The sequence below is a fragment of the Ovis canadensis genome, chromosome 22 (assembly GCF_042477335.2).
Source record: "Ovis canadensis isolate MfBH-ARS-UI-01 breed Bighorn chromosome 22, ARS-UI_OviCan_v2, whole genome shotgun sequence".
NCBI classification, from domain to species: Eukaryota; Metazoa; Chordata; class Mammalia; order Artiodactyla; family Bovidae; genus Ovis; species Ovis canadensis.
In genome coordinates this window covers 33,442,196-33,457,786 of record NC_091266.1, presented here as the reverse complement: position 1 = coordinate 33,457,786, position 15,591 = coordinate 33,442,196, and the positions used below count along the sequence as shown (strand labels likewise).

The 15,591-nt window shown below is 47.1% G+C and overlaps 1 protein-coding gene across 1 annotated transcript in view; it reads left to right on the top strand.

The window, feature by feature from the left end:
* Nucleotides 1–15,591, top strand: part of PIK3AP1 (phosphoinositide-3-kinase adaptor protein 1) — a 123,921-nt gene that overhangs the window by 89,469 nt on the left and 18,861 nt on the right. The window contains exons 10-13 of the mRNA XM_069568182.1: nucleotides 2,724–2,915; nucleotides 6,075–6,140; nucleotides 8,497–8,702; nucleotides 11,761–11,833. Coding sequence (XP_069424283.1) covers nucleotides 2,724–2,915; nucleotides 6,075–6,140; nucleotides 8,497–8,702; nucleotides 11,761–11,833 — 537 coding nt within the window. The remainder of the gene's footprint in view (nucleotides 1–2,723; nucleotides 2,916–6,074; nucleotides 6,141–8,496; nucleotides 8,703–11,760; nucleotides 11,834–15,591) is intronic.

Below are 15,591 nucleotides of genomic sequence, written 5' to 3'. Positions count from 1 at the left end.
GTCCATCACCAACTTCTGGAGCTTGCTCGAACTCATGTCCATTGAGTCAGTGCTGCTATCTAACCATCTCATTCTCTGCCGTCCCTTTCTCCTGCTTTTCGATCTTTCCTAGCATCAAGTTCTTTTCTAATAAGTCAGTTCTTTGCATCAGGTAGCCCAAGTGTCGGAGCTTCAGCTTCAGCATCAGTCCTTCCAATGAATATTCAGGACTGATCTCCTTTAGGATGGACTGGTTGGATCTCCTTGTAGTCCAAGGGACTCTCAAGAGTCTTCTCCAACACCACAGTTCAAAAGCATCATTTCTTCAGCACTCAGCTTTCTTTTTTTGTTTTAATTTATTTATTTTAGTTGGTGGCTAATTACTTTACAATATTGTAGTGGTTTTTGCCATACATTGATATGAATCAGCCATGGGTTTACATGTGTTCCCCATCCTGAACCCCCCTCCCACCTCCCTCCCCACCCCATCCCTCTGGATCATCCCAGTGCACCAGCCCTGAGCACTCTGTCTCATGCATTTAACCTGAACTGGCGATCTGTTTCATATATGAAACAGATATACATGTTTACATGTATAATATACATGATATAATATACAGATATACATGATAAACAGATATACATGATATAATATACATGTTTCAATGCTATTCTCTCAGATCTTCCCACCCTCGCCTTCTCCCACAGAGTCCAAAAGACTGTTCTATATATCTGTGTCTCTTTTGCTGTCTTGCATATAGGGTTATCATTACCATCTTTCTAAATTTCATATATATGTGTTATATTATATTGGTGTTTTTCTTCCTGACTTACTTCACTTTGTATAATAGGCTCCAGTTTCATCCACCTCATCAGAACTGATTCAAATGTATTCTTTTTAATGGCTGAGTAATACTCCATTGTGTATATGTACCACAGCTTTCTTATCCATTCATCTGCTGATAGACATCTAGGTTGCTTCCATGTCCTGGCTATTATAAACAGTGCTGTGATGAACATTGGGGTACACCTGCCTCTTTCAATTCTGGTGTCCTCGGTGCGTATGCCCAGCTGTGGGATTGCTGGGTCATATGGCAGTTCTATTTCCAGTTTTTGAAGGAATCTCCACACTGTTCTCCATAGTGGCTGTACTAGTTTGCATTCCCACCAACAGTGTAAGAGGGTTCCCTTTTCTCCACACCCTCTCCAGCGTTTATTGCTTGTATACTTTTGGATCACAGCCATTCTGACTGGTGTGAAATGGTACCTCATTGTGGTTTTGATTTGCATTTCTCTGATAATGAGTGATGTTGAGCATCTTTTCATGTATTTGTTAGCTCTCTGTGTGTTTTCTTTGGAGAAATATCTGTTTAGTTCTTTGGCCCATTTTTTGATTGTGTCATTTGTTTTTCTGGAATTGAGTTGCAGGAGTTGCTTGTATATTTTTGAGATTAATTCTTTGTCAGTTGTTTAATTTGCTATTATTTTCTCCCATTCTGAAGGCTGTCTTTTCACCTTGCTTATAGTTTTCTTTGTTGTACAGAAGCTTTTAAGTTTAATTAGGTCTCATTTGTTTATGTTTGCTTTTATTTCCAATATACTAGAAGGTGGCTCATAGAGGATCCTGCTTTGATTTATGTCGGAGAGTATTTTGCCTATGTTTTCCACTAGGAGTTTCATAGTTTCTGGTCTTACTTTAATCCATTTTGAGTTTATTTTTGTGCATGGTGTTAGAAAGTGCTCTAGTTTCATTCTTTTACAGGTGATTGACCAGTTTTCCCAGCACCACTTATTAAAGAGATCGTCTTTTCTCCATTGTATATTCTTGCCTCCTTTGTCAAAGATAAGGTGTCCATAGGTGCATGGATTTATCTCTGGGCTTTCTATTTTGTTCCATTGATCTATATTTCTGTTTTTGGTGCTCAGCTTTCTTTATAGTCCAACTCTCACGTCAATACATGACTACTGGAAAAACCATAGATTTAACTATATGGACCTTTATATATATATTAAGTCTATCTGGTCTAATATGTCATTTACAGCCAGTGTTTCCTTACTGAATTTTTGACTAGATGATGTATCTGTTAATGTAAGTGATATGTTAAAGCCTCCTATTATTGTATTATATTATTGTATTACTGTCAATCTTTCCATTTATGCTGGTAATATTTTCTGTATGTATTTAGTGCTCCTATGTTAGATGCATACATACTTTTAATTGTTATATCTTCTTATTGGATTGTTCTCTTTATCATTAGGTACTGTCTGTATTTGTCTATTGTTACAGTCTTTGTTTTAAAATCTACTTTGTCCAATCTTTTTCTGGGGGTTTTCTTGTTCCTTTGTTTGGCATGTATTTCTCTGCCCTTCATTTTGAATAATTCTCTCTCTTAATTTTTGTGCATTTGGCAGCTTGGAAATGTTTCCCAATCTTAGAGAAGTGGCCTTATATAGCAGATATTTATGGGGCCCAGTAGCATACGCCCTTCTGGTCACCAGAGCTATATATTCTAGTTGTGCCTTCTACTTGGGCTATATGAACCTTTCTGTTGTGGCAGGGCCAACTGCTGTGGAGGTGCTGGTAGGTGAGGCTGGTCCCTGGCCTGGTTGGCTGCCAGGCCCTACCTAATGCGGAGGCTATCAGCTTACTGATGGGCAGGGCTGGGATCCAGGGCAGCTGGTTGCAGGAGTTGGGCGTCCCAGGGTTTGACAACTGTTTTAGTCACCTTTCTCTCTGCTTCTAGGCAACAGCACGGGAATGTCCAGTTTGGAGAGAGACCATCTTGGTCAGGAAGAAGATGTATATCACACAGTGGATGATGATGAGGCCTTGTCAGTGGACTTGACCAACAGGCCCCCTGTCCCAGTGCCCAGACCAGAGGCCAGCACATCTGCCACTCACCAGCTATCTGACAATGAATCATACATTTCTAAAGGCAAGTGTGGCAGGGAATGATGCCCAGTGGGGTCTTCAGGGCCTCTCAGCAGGAATTCCCTGGATCCTCTACCTCCTGAATTATTGCTTAGCAAGTATTCCCTCCTGAATGGTCTCCAACCAGTCCCCGGAGACAGGGTCAGTGTTTGGGGCAGATTCTGGAACTAGACTAGGGGCAGTGGTCAGATTCAGTTCTGGCCTTCCTGCAGGAATTGGTGCATAATGGGAAGATAGAGATAAATAAGATGTCTCTCTACTCCAAATAGCAAGATCCCTGGTAATTGTTATCTCCTGAAACTATTACTATTATTATTAATTTTAAATATTTAACATTTATTGAAACCTACTGAGTGCTTTATTTGAAATATGTCATAATAATCTATTAGGTATGGGCCGTTATCATTTCCATTTTACAGATGAGAAAAATGGAGGCTTACAGAGGTTGCTTGATAACCATGTAGCAGAGCTAGGATTTGAATTCAGGGAGTCTCTCTTTATACAACCTTGGTTTGCAACCACAATGATAGGCTATCTACCTACCTGTTGCTGCTAAGTCGCTTTAGTCATGTCCAACTCTGTGCGACCCCATAGACGGCAGCCCATCAGGCTCCCCCGTCCCTGGGATTCTCCAGGCAAGAACACTGGAGTGGGTTGCCATTTCCTTCTCCAGTGCATGAAAGTGAAAAGTGAAAGTGAAGTCACTGAGTCGTGTCAGACTCTTAGCGACCTCATGGACTGCGGCCCATCAGGCTCCTCTGTCCATGGATTTTCCAGGCAAGAATACTGGAGTGGGGTGCCATTGCCTTCTCCATCTACCTACCTACCTACATTGATAAAAGCTGATGATAATTGAGTTTTGAGTTCTTCACAATGACCCCTGGGACATTAGTTGCCATAGCATTGTAAGTTTCACTATCTTTCAGGACTTGATTTTATTAATATGATTACAAGTACTATATGAGTGTAAGAATTGCTAGATCTGTGCACTTGACCTCCATTTCATGTTTAATAGTATGACAGGTTGTGGAAGGTATGGCAAAAGATTATAAACTAGGAAGATAGCCCTCAACCAGAGCCCCAGGTAACCGGGCTGCGGTTGACAAATAAAAATACAACTGTATCTCATTAAGTATGAATTCCAGAAAAACAACAAATAATTCCTTAGTGTAAGTGTGTCCCAAATATGGCACTCTTGTTTTCAGTTTATATTTTGGTTTGTTAAATCTAGCAATCCTAATTGGGTAGAAATGCAGTGGAAAGATATTTACATATTGTCTAGTGCCCTCAGTCCTCGTGGTTTGCCGTGATCTTCTGGCTCATTGTGGGGAGTTCAGTTAGAAGGGGCACAGGCAATTCCTAAAGAGCCCTGAAGGACTTGCTGTGAAATTGTGGAGAGCAAAGGAAAGGAGAGAGGCAGGAGATGACAAAAGGGCAATGGTTAGGAGGCCAGAACATCTGGGTTCAAGTCTCAGCTCTTGCATTTTCAACTCTACAAAATGAGACATTGGGTAAGTCATTTCACCCTCTTTAGTTTTCGTTTCCTCACCTATGAAATATGTATCATAATAATATATGTATAAATTGATGCCTAGTAATACTCTGTCAGAACCTTATTATGAAGGTCAGATGAGATAATACGTGGGAATTCAGTTCAGTTGCTCAGTCATGTCCGACTCTTTGTGACTCCATGAACCACAGCATGCCAGGCCTCCCTATCCCATCACCAACTGCCGGAGTTCACCCAAACCCATGTCCATTGAGTCGGTGATGCCATCCAACCATCTCATTCTCTGTCGTCCCCTTCTCCTCCTGCCCTCAATCTTTCCCAGCATCAGGGTCTTTTCAAATAAAGCACTATATAGACATCCTTTTTATTGGGGTTTCTGTCCTATTGGCATCAATCTCAAGGTTTAGAAATGAATAATGATAATAAAGGGCTTCCCAGGTAGCTCAGAGGGTAAAGATTCTGCCTGCAGTGCAGGAGACACAGGAGATGCAGTCTTGATCCCTGGGTTGGAAAGATTTCCTAGAGAAGGAAATGCCAACCCACTCCAGTATTCTTGCCTAGAGAATTCCATGGGCAGAGGAGCCCGGCGGGCTACAGTCCATGGGGCTGCAAAGAGTCAGACACAACTGATGTGACTGAGCACTCATGCAATGATAATAAAAGCTAACATGAAGTGCTTGCACATGCCAGGCACTGTTCTGAGCACTTTCCATATATTAACTCATATAATCCTCACAACAACCCATAGCCAAGGGTACAATATCATCCTCATTCTACAGATCAGAAAACTGAGGCAAGAAGAGTTCAAGCCTCTTGTCTTAGATCACGTGGCTCGTAAATGGTAGCAACAGGGTTTAAATGCAGGGAGTCATGTGCAGAGCCCAAGGAGCCTTAACCACTTGTTAGTCCTACCACTGAGTGAATGTCTGTCACTTCTCAGGGTTCCCTATGAGCCTTTATGGATTCCTAGTGCATGAGTGACACCATCGAAGTCACTTTGGAGCCTTGCACACATTTCACACGTCCCACTGCTCTCAGTTCTGTCTTACAGCACTTGTTGACATGTTAAGTGGCACTTCCTTTTATTCTCAAACTTTGGCGTGTTCCATGGCTTGCTTCAAATATTCAAGGATCCAGTACACGTCCTTGTTCACATTACACTTTTCCTTAATGATCTCATAAATGCCGATTATGTCCTCTGCCCGGCTTTGTCTTTCTGGTTTGAGACCTTGTCTGTTTGACCTGTCTCCATGTTGTAATCCCTAGAGCTTCCATTCATTGGTTGTCTCCTTTAAAGGGGCTTGTCTGGTGGCTCAGTGGTAAAGAATCTGCCTGCAATGCAGGAGACCCAGGTTCAATCCCTGGGTCGGGAAGACCTCCTGGAGAAGGGAATGGCAACTCATTCCAGTATTTGAGGAGCCTGGCAGGCTACAGTCCATGGGGTTGCGAAGAGTCAGACCCAACTGAGCAACTAACACTTCACTTTCTAGAATCTTGATTTATAGAACTACATACAGTGGTCCAAGCTGTGATCCATTATTATTTATTTTGGACAAGATTTTGGTAATTTTTCTGCTAAATGTATAAAATATTATAAAGCTTCTTAGAAAGAGGTACTATTTGGCTTCACTTAGAGTGCTCTTTATCTCACAGTTTTTGCAGAAAAAAGTCAAGAGAAGCCTGGGAATTTCTATGTTACCTCAGAGAGCATGAGGAAAGGTAAGCAGATGTCCTCAGCTTTCTTTTGCAGGACCTGGACTTCTTGGTGGTGGCAGTGATCATGTTTCAGAGATTTCCAGGTGTAATCCCTCCTTAGCCTTGAAAAACAGAGGTTCAAGAAATATCTGAAGTGGAACTGTACCAAAGGTGAAAGGAGAGGAGAAGAGATTGGGGTGCCTTAGAACATTGTACCAATTGATCATGCCGCTGACTTTAATACCTGAGAAAGTGTCTGTAACAGCACACTAAAATACTGTTTAGACATTGAAACGATACCAACAGGATGAAAGTGGGCAGCCCCGCACCCAGTCTTTACCTAGTGATCCAGCCCTACCGTGCTATTTACCTAGGCTATCTGTATTAGCTAAAGTATACTTTAATTCAACTTTTACTTGAGACATTTTGTTTGTCACTGGGTGACATTTTTTTGGAAAGCTTTTTAAAGGAAGTTTGAAGAGATAAGTGCTCTTTTGTTCTCGATACATTTCCTTGTGCTAAACAGAGGCCTTCAGTAGTATCCCAAAGATGATTCTTTTGAAAAGGAGCCATGACACCATCTAAACACTGGAAAGCATCCCTAAAGTCTTTGGTAGTAGGAGACTGGAACTGACTGACTTGTGCATTTTTATTTTGTCCCCACACTCCATCTCCCAATATAATTAAAGATTATAGGGCAAACCTGGGAGAAAGGCATGTGAGTGTGTGTGGACAGAGAGAACAGTGGTAAGAATGATGGATAAGTTTTCTCTGAAGCTTTTTCAGTACCCACCGGGTAAAGTCATCTCTCTTTTTTCTTTATGCCACCTCCTTGAATCACAATGTCCAAATGAGGCCCTCCTGGAGAAATTTAGAATCAAAGATAGCCCTATGGGAAATGAGCAGTGAAATGTTACGCTGTTCCCATGTGCTCAGTGGCTCCATCACTTCTGCAAGTATAGCTTGCTCCCCACAGAACTTAGAGGAGCCACACAGCCTGGAGAGAGAGGAGTTGGCGTCATACTTCCTTCCCTAGAACATTTAAAGCATGAACAACCCAAGGAGAGTCACTTGGGACCCAGCACCTAATTTTTACCTGGTGACTTTGGACCTGGGTCATGATTCCATTAGCCTTCCAGTCTCCTCAGGCATTTCACGCCTGTAGGTTCACAATCACTGTGCCCTATGCTGCTTGGAGGCAAGCAGGATGGGGAGGGCTGGAAGTGCTGGAAGAAGCATCCCGGTTAGCCTTTCCTGTATATTCTCTTCTGGGAGTGGAGAAGAGTCTGAATCAGTGGTTCTCAACTGGGGGTGATTTCTCCTCCACTCGCCAGCACCACCCCACCCTGCCATTTGGCAACATCTGGGACATTAAAAAAATATATTATTTATTTTGGCTGCACTGGGTCTTCTTGCTGTGCCCGGGCTTTCTCCAGTTGTGGTGAGCAGGGGCTACTCTCTACTTGTGTGTGGGTTTCTCGTTGGTGGTGGTTCCTCTTGTTGCAAATCATGGGCTCTCAGGCATGTGGGCTCAGTAGCTGCATCTGTTGGGTTCTAAAGCGTAGGCTCAGTAGTCATGATGCATAGACTTAATTGTCCCATGGCATGTGGAATCTTCCCAGATCAGGGATAGAACCTGTGTCCCCTGCATTGACAGGCAGATTCTTAACCACTGGATCACCAGAGAAGCCCTGGGACATTTTTTTGTTGTGGCAGCTGAGGAAGGAGATGCTATTATCATCAAGTGGGTAGAGGCCCGGGATAAGGTTAAACATCCTACAGTGTACAAGATAGCCAGCCAACCCCAACCAAGAATTACCTCGTCCGAAATGTCAATAGTGCCAAGGCTGAGAAACGCTGGTCTAAAGGCTTCTCAGTAACTCATGTTGACTTGGCTACTGGGTGCTGTGTGGATGCATGTGTGCTAAGTCATTCATTGTGGCCAACTTTTTACGACCCCATGGATGGTAGCCCACCAGGCTCCTCTGTCCACGGGATTCTCCAGGCAAGAATACTGGAGTGGATCTTCATGCCCTCCTCCAGAGAATCTTCCCCACCCAGGCATTGGACCTGTATCTCTTATGCCTCTGGATTGGCAGGCGGGTTCTTCACCACCAGCGCCAGCTGGGAAGCACCCCCTAGTTGCTATACCTTTCTAAAATGTTGTGACCTTTTCTACTTCAGTGTCATAGGCTTTGAAATTATTAGCTGCGTCCCTCTCTCTGATTTTACCTAGCATCTCCTTTGTCTTGATTCCACATGTGATTGTTCTTCTGAGGCATGTCCTCTTGAGCCCACGGCCAGCATCATGAACCCCACTCACCCGGTCAGCTCTCTCCAGTGGAGGAGCCTGGAAACTGAGTTTCTCTTTCCTTTCCAGAGCCACCTGTCAGACCGTGGAGGGACAGGCCTCAGTCGAGCATATATGATCCCTTTGCTGGGATGAAAACACCAGGCCAGCGCCAACTCATTACCCTCCAGGAGCAGGTGAAGCTGGGCATCGTCAATGTGGATGAGGCCGTGCTGCACTTCAAAGAGTGGCAGCTCAACCAGAAGAGGCGGTCAGAGTCCTTCCGCTTCCAGCAGGTAACTGGCTCTGCGTGGACTTTGCTTCGTGTCGGTCTCTCCCCTAGGTGGTAGAGAAGGGCTGAGGCCACGGCTGTGCTGTGCACTGCTGTAACTGCACGCCGGGGGCTGGGCCTGAGAACGCTTGTTTGAGTGCCGTGGTGAGTCACTGCATACTTTCATTCGTCACCTGTTGTCTGTAACCATATGGCTCCCTGGCAGAGAGCTGGTTGGCCTTTCTTGTCATGAGGCTCCAGATCAGGAACTGAGACTCAGTTATAACCCCCAGTTCTGCACCTGCCCCTTCCCTCTGCACGTGGCCCTATACTTTTGCTTTCTAGCTTTTCGCTTTTCAGAGGCCTTCTCTCTACTCCTAGTGCCGACACTCCCACAGAACTATCGCCTTAGAACTCAAAGAGAACTTGGATGGCTCCCAAGAGTTATGCTTAAGTGAACAAAGCAAGTCACTGACATAAAACCACTCAAGTTAAAACACACTCTCGTATATACACACCCACCTCCCGCCCTCACCCTCCACCCCCCGACACACACACAGATGCACACACACAAACTGTAGGCATGTTTGCAAATGCAAAGATCTGGAAAGGATGACCCCACACCACCCCACACCACCACTCAAGAGGAAGCTGGGATCAGAGGGCTGGGCTGTCAGGAGACTCCTGCTATTACATGAGGACATGTAACTCCACACAGTGACGCATGGGGATGTGAGTCCTAAAGCTGCATTTGTCCAGCTCTGACAACAGTCTGTGGCACTGTGCTAAGTGCCAAGTGGACCCAATCTCTTCCACCCCTCATAGCAGGCATGGACATAACTGTCACTGGGCTTCCCTGGTGGCTCAGACAATAATCTGCCTGCAATGGAGGAGACCTGGGTTCAGTTCCTGGGTAGGGAAGATCCCCTGGAAAAGAGAATGGCTACCCATTCTTGCCTGGAGAATTCCATGGACTGAGGAGCCTGGTCGGCTACCGTCTGTAAGGCTGCAAAGAGTCAGACACAGCTGAGCGACTAACACTTTCACTTCACTTTACAGAAAACTGAGGCTCAGAGAGGTAGGGAGGCAGAGTCAGGATTCAAAGGAAACCTTTCTCATTTCAGAGCCTGCGCTCCCTTCGCAATGCTGTGTCCGCCCTCTGAGTGCTCCTAAAGCAGGGTCACCCTCTCTCCCAGCCTGTCTCCCTCCCCCTAGGGGTCTGGATGTAGGAACCCAGGGCCCTCCTCATCCAGGAGACCCAGGGAGGCTGCAGTACTGCTGGGAACAGGCTGGTCTTGGCCAAACACTGATCTTCTGAGTCCTTGCCAAGTTGGTGCCACGCAGCATGGTCGCCAGGAGTAGCCAGGGCTCCAGTGCCAGGCAGCCTGAGTCCAGCCTTACTCTGCCTCTTTGGACTGGACGACCACAGCCTCTCTGTACCTCTGCTTTTCCATCCCTGAAGTGTGAAGGGAGAGGGCTAGACGATGTCCACCTTGTGAAGCCCTTGGCATGCCTGGCACATAGTAAATGCTGAGAGTACTCCATGCTCTGACTGCCTCCTGGCTCTTGCAAAGCCAAGGAGTCCAAGGACCGGACAGTGTGAAGACCATACCAGGGGCTGCCCCTTGGTGCCCCATTTTCCTCTGTCTCTCTCCCTACTTCCCCTCTCGTGAGCAGGCGCCTTCCCTTCAGCTCCTTCTCTCTTCAGGTGACTCTTGCATTTGAGGCTCTAATAACATCTTTTCAGCCACCAGCTGGGCATGTCCCCCGAGGTATCCTAGACCTGCAGCACATCCAACAACACACAGGCCCGTGAGGCCTCTTCCCTGTCCTGACTCCCTGTGTCTCTTCACTCCCTGTTATCTTCCAGAGGCTGATGTCCGGACTTCAGACTCTTCTGGGCTGTTTTCCACACTCGCCCACGTCCAGCCAGCTGTGTGTCTGGTTGGTCTTGCTCCGTGCGTTCTTCCTCTTGCCTCTGCTCCTATCTTTGCACTCCCTCTGCCACATCCTCGTGCTGACCCGTGTCACCTGCATCTGCCCTATCACATCATCTTCAGGGGGGTCTGCTTGCCTCCAACTCCTTCCCCCTCCTCTCTGCCCGACCTTACAGCTATGGCCAGCCCCCAGCTCCCAGTGTCTCCCCGCTGCTTCCTGGCCCAAGCTCAGTCTCTCAGCTGCAGTCACAACCCTACCAGTGCTTCTGTCCTGCCTCTGTGGCTCCCTCACAGGAGCGTTTTGCTCCAGCCAGAGGGTCTGAGCGTTAGTCCCTGGGACATTTCCCTAGAATGCTCAGACACTTCACTTCAAGGTGATTGCTGTTTATGAACTAAAATAGCAACAAATATTGCTCCTCACATGTCTGTTTAACATTTATTGAATGACTGTGATAGCCCAAACAGCAAGATTACAGGAAGGTGCAAGACCTGGTCTCTTGCCCTTTAAGAGCTCACAGTGCCTCTGAAGAGCCTACACACACACACACACACACACACACACACACGCACGCACGCACGCACGCACGCACGCACGCACGCACACACGTGCACGCACACGCACGAGGCACACACACAAGGCAGCATAACCCAGTGCCACAAGGCATGGGAATCACTAAAGACTGGGACAGTCTGGTGTGGGGGGAGGTGGTTTAGAAGGTGGGCCTTGACCCCGCCTTGGAACAGAGTCATGGAATCAGTGTCCCTCGAGGTCAGGGGAATGTGCGAGAACACAGTCTCAGAGGTGGGAATGAGGGTGGAGAGCTTGTAAGCAGGTAGGAGACTGGCCTGTCTAAGGGGCGTGCAAGGTCGGGGTGGGTTATAAGGCTGGGAAGGAACTGGGAACCAGAGAGGAGGGGAGACCCTTTGTTGCAGACAAGACGTCTTCTCTTCAGGCATAGCTTTTAAGAGGACTTGAAGTTCTCTGGGAGCTGATTGCAAATGCACTCAGCCTCATTTGCATGCTGGGAATGTTATTGCAATGTGATATATCTTGCAAATGTCATAAAATCAGAAAAAAAAAAACCTCTAATGCCTTGAGGGTATAATTCTGGTGTATATTTTAAAAAACAAACTAAAATTTTCCAGGAAAATCTTAAACGACTAAGAGACAGCATCACCCGAAGACAGAGAGAGAAGCAAAAATCAGGAAAGCAGACAGGTATGTGGCTTCCCGGGGCTCCTGCACGCTGGGGGACTTTGCTCTGGTCTGTTTTCCTTGACTCTCTTTTCTGCTGGGGCCTGAATGGGCAGACCACTTGCCCAGCACCTGTCACCCTCTTTACAGATCTGGGTCCCCCAGTAGGCTGGAAGGTCCTTTGGAACAACGACTTTGTCTTGTTAATTCTGTAAATCTAGTACCTGGCTGGCACATAAGGCATGTCAGCAAATGAAAGAAAGGAAGGCTTGAACTCTGTACCCCTCTCTCCTCCCATGAGAGAGGACGATAAGGCTTTCTCCTAGGCACCTGACTCTGCCCTTGGCATGTAGGAAGACAAGTCTCTCTGAGCAGAGAAAGGAGAAAGTCCCATTGCATAGCGTCAGTGTCTGGTCCCAGCAGGCCTACTTGTGTCATCGGTGTCCACACCACAAGCTGCTTTGGAAGCCCGGATCTCATCTGTAGCAGAGCTCCCGCCATGTGTAGCGGAGGTCCAATAGCAGGGCCATGGATTCCAGTTGTGCACAATGAGAACCCTCTGCTCCCCTTGACCCTCCCTCCTCCAGGTGCTACCCATGTGGCACCACCATCCCTGGGCAAGGAGTGGGCAGAAGGTCAGAGCGGTCATCCTCAGACTGCTGCCTGGGTGACGAGGTTTTAAATGTGTGCTGCCTCTAGCCACACGCACACTTGTCCGCCTTCTAGTTGGGAAGAGGACAAAGGAGAGGAGGAAGAAAATCTAGCTCAAGAGCTGTGCTCATCCTGGGGTCAGACAGCAGGGCACCCGGTGGTAGAGGGCGGCGCTGCTTTCTAAAACTACAGCACGTGACCCATGGGACATCCCTGGTGGTCCAGGGGTTAGGACTCCATGCTTCCACTGAAGGTCATGGGTTTGAGCCCTGGTTGGGGGACTAAGATCCCATAATCTGCACAACACGGCTAAAAAAGAAAAAGAAGAAGACTTGATTGAATGAAACATTTCAAGCTTTTAAATATGCGTAGCATGAAGAAAGCTGTGATTTGGCAGGGCATGGGGGGCGTTCTTGGCGGCTCAGTGAGTAAAGAGACCACCTGCAATGTGGGAGACCTGGATTCTGTCCCTCCATTGGGAAGATCCCCTGGAGGAGGGCATGGCAACCCACTCCAGTATTCTTGCCTGGAGAATCCCCAGGGACAGAGGAGCCTGGTGGGCTGCAGTCCATGGGGTTGCAAAGAGTGGGACACAACTGAGTGACTAAGTACACACACCCACAGCTGATTTGGGAGGTGATCCTGGGGAGCACGGTAGGGGGTGGGGCAGTGAGAGAGGAAGAAAAGGTGGCCAGCAGCGTGCAGTTAGCACCATGACTACAGCTTCCTCTCCACAAAGACGCTAGGAGTCAATGGAAAACACTCCGGAATGGTTATCCCTCCCATGGGGCATTTAGACACCAGCTCCTGTGTCTTTGGGTGAGGCCTGCTGGGAGAAGGGCACTTGGAATCTGGCTCCCAGAGAAAGCTCATGCAGGTGGAAGCTGGACCCTGCGCTACCTGTCCAGGCCCCCGAGCATCAGAGCATCTGCCAAAGCAAAGGCGTCATTTGTGGCTGAGTGAATGTGATGTATTAGTTAATTGCATAAAGCTCAATTGTATATTTAGTGACATACTAACTTAAAATTGCCAGGGTTTTCACATTCAGGTGCCCCAGCACTGGTGCATCCATGCTTGTAGGGACAGCAGGTAGGAGCAGGGTGGCAGTTAGGGATGGGGTAGGGGGTAGATTAAGAATGGGACAGGACTTGGGGCCCCTTTCTCTGCTTCAACCATTGCAACTCCTTTACACAAAAATCTGTTTCTATTTTGAGCTTCTGTTTTCTTCAGAGGAAAGAATTCTGCTTTACAAAAAACAAACAAAAAAAAAATTTGAAAATCGTCCACACAGGATAACTTCTCCTACAGGAGAAGTAGGGCTGATGAATGACATTTCTGTTTGAACAATCTTTTCCAGGAATGGACGCCATCCCACTCAAGGATTGACTCTATTCATTTGGAAACCTCATTTGCCTTAGAAAAGAAAAACAATGATGATTTTTCTTTAATTTGGGTTAAAAGACCAAGGACGATTAAGAAGTAACAGTCTGTTCATAATAACTTGCCAGTCTGTTCTCAGCCCTGGGAGCTGGCTTACTCTCACTGAGACAGTGCAGAGCACTGATATTGTAGGAAGTCAGAAGAGGGCTGGCTGGCTCAGGACTTACTGGATTCCCTGGCCCCACAGAGAAGAATACCAATATTTGTGTTCTGGGTGTGTCTGTGGTCAGTGCAGGGCGGGACCTGGAGGAGCAAGCTGGGGTCCCAGGAAGCCTGGATTCTGATCCCAGCTTTGTCTCCAAATCATTTCATGATCCAAGACTTTTCCATTAACCACTTCATGCCTCAGTTTCCCCATCTGTGGTCACACCCGGTTTATCTGCTTAGTAGAGTTGTTGTTCAGTCACTAAATTGTGTCCAGCTTTTTGTGACCCTATGGACTATAGCTTGCCAGGCTCCTCTGTCCATGGGATTTCCCAGGCAAGAATATTGGGGTGGGTTTGCCGTTTCCTTCTCCAAGAGATCTTCCTGACCCAGGGGTCAAACCCGCATCTCCTACATTGGCAGGAGAGTTCTTTACCACTGAACCACCAGAAAAGCCCACTTACCAGAGTAGCGAAGTTCAGAGGAGGAATATTAGCAAATGTGAATGCACTTTGGGAAAAGTGCTTCCCAGTATAGTGATGATAATTATTTGTCCTGGCACTGTTCCTCTGTTCAAAGAATATCAGGCTTATGTGGACATTTAGCCTAGTTCTACTTGATTTTTTTGAACTTTGACTCCCAATTTTTTTTTCCTGTGTATTCTACTTACCTTTCCTTGAACTGTTTGTGAGCTGAAAACTGCTTCATTGAAGTGAATGAAGCAGTCATGAATTTACCTTGAAAAGATTGTCATTAAAAACCTCAGTCAAAGCTGAGGGGGAGAAATGTGTTACCTGTTTGGGCTCTGAGACCCTGTGGGTTCACACCCATGTGTGGGTTCACTGACTAGTTTCTGCCCACGCACTTCCAAGCTTGGGCACCCAAGTGGGTGGGTGCTTCCACTGCTCAGTTATAGCCAAAAGAGGCTGAGGGTGTGAAAAAGATCTGTGTTACACAGAGGTCTGGAAAGCTAGGACCACACACTGCCCTTGGGATCAGGGTCTCTGGAATGAGGCAAGCTCGAGCCCATGCGAGCCAGCAATCTGCTGTTTTAATATTCTCCACGCAGAAGGTTGAGCACACGCTCCATCCACCCCATCCTCACCCCTGCTCGTCCCTGCTGTGCTAGTTTACACATTCACCCTTCTTGGCAGACCTCTGGCTTTGGCAGGTGCCACACTCCCTAGACTTCCTGCCACACCTGCTCCCTAGCAGAGGGGAGGCAGAGGAGGAAGTAGTTCCTTGAGATTATGGGCACACATCCCCGAAAGCCCATCCACGCTTACACCTCTTCCTAGAGTCTCTGTCCCAAGGCTTGGGAAGGTCTGGGGCCTCAAGGGGAGCCCTGTGACAGGAGCTCACCTGGCTTTCACACTTCCCTGGGGAGGAAGCTGGGCTGGGCACCCGCAGAGATTCTGTTCCACTTGTCAGCTGGGGCTGTTTTCTGGTCATAGCAACCAGGGGTGGAAATCCCCGGGGCACGCGGAGGAAAGAGCAGTCACTGATCCGGCTAAGCCAGTGAAGAGGCCAGGTTAATGCTTTGCAGG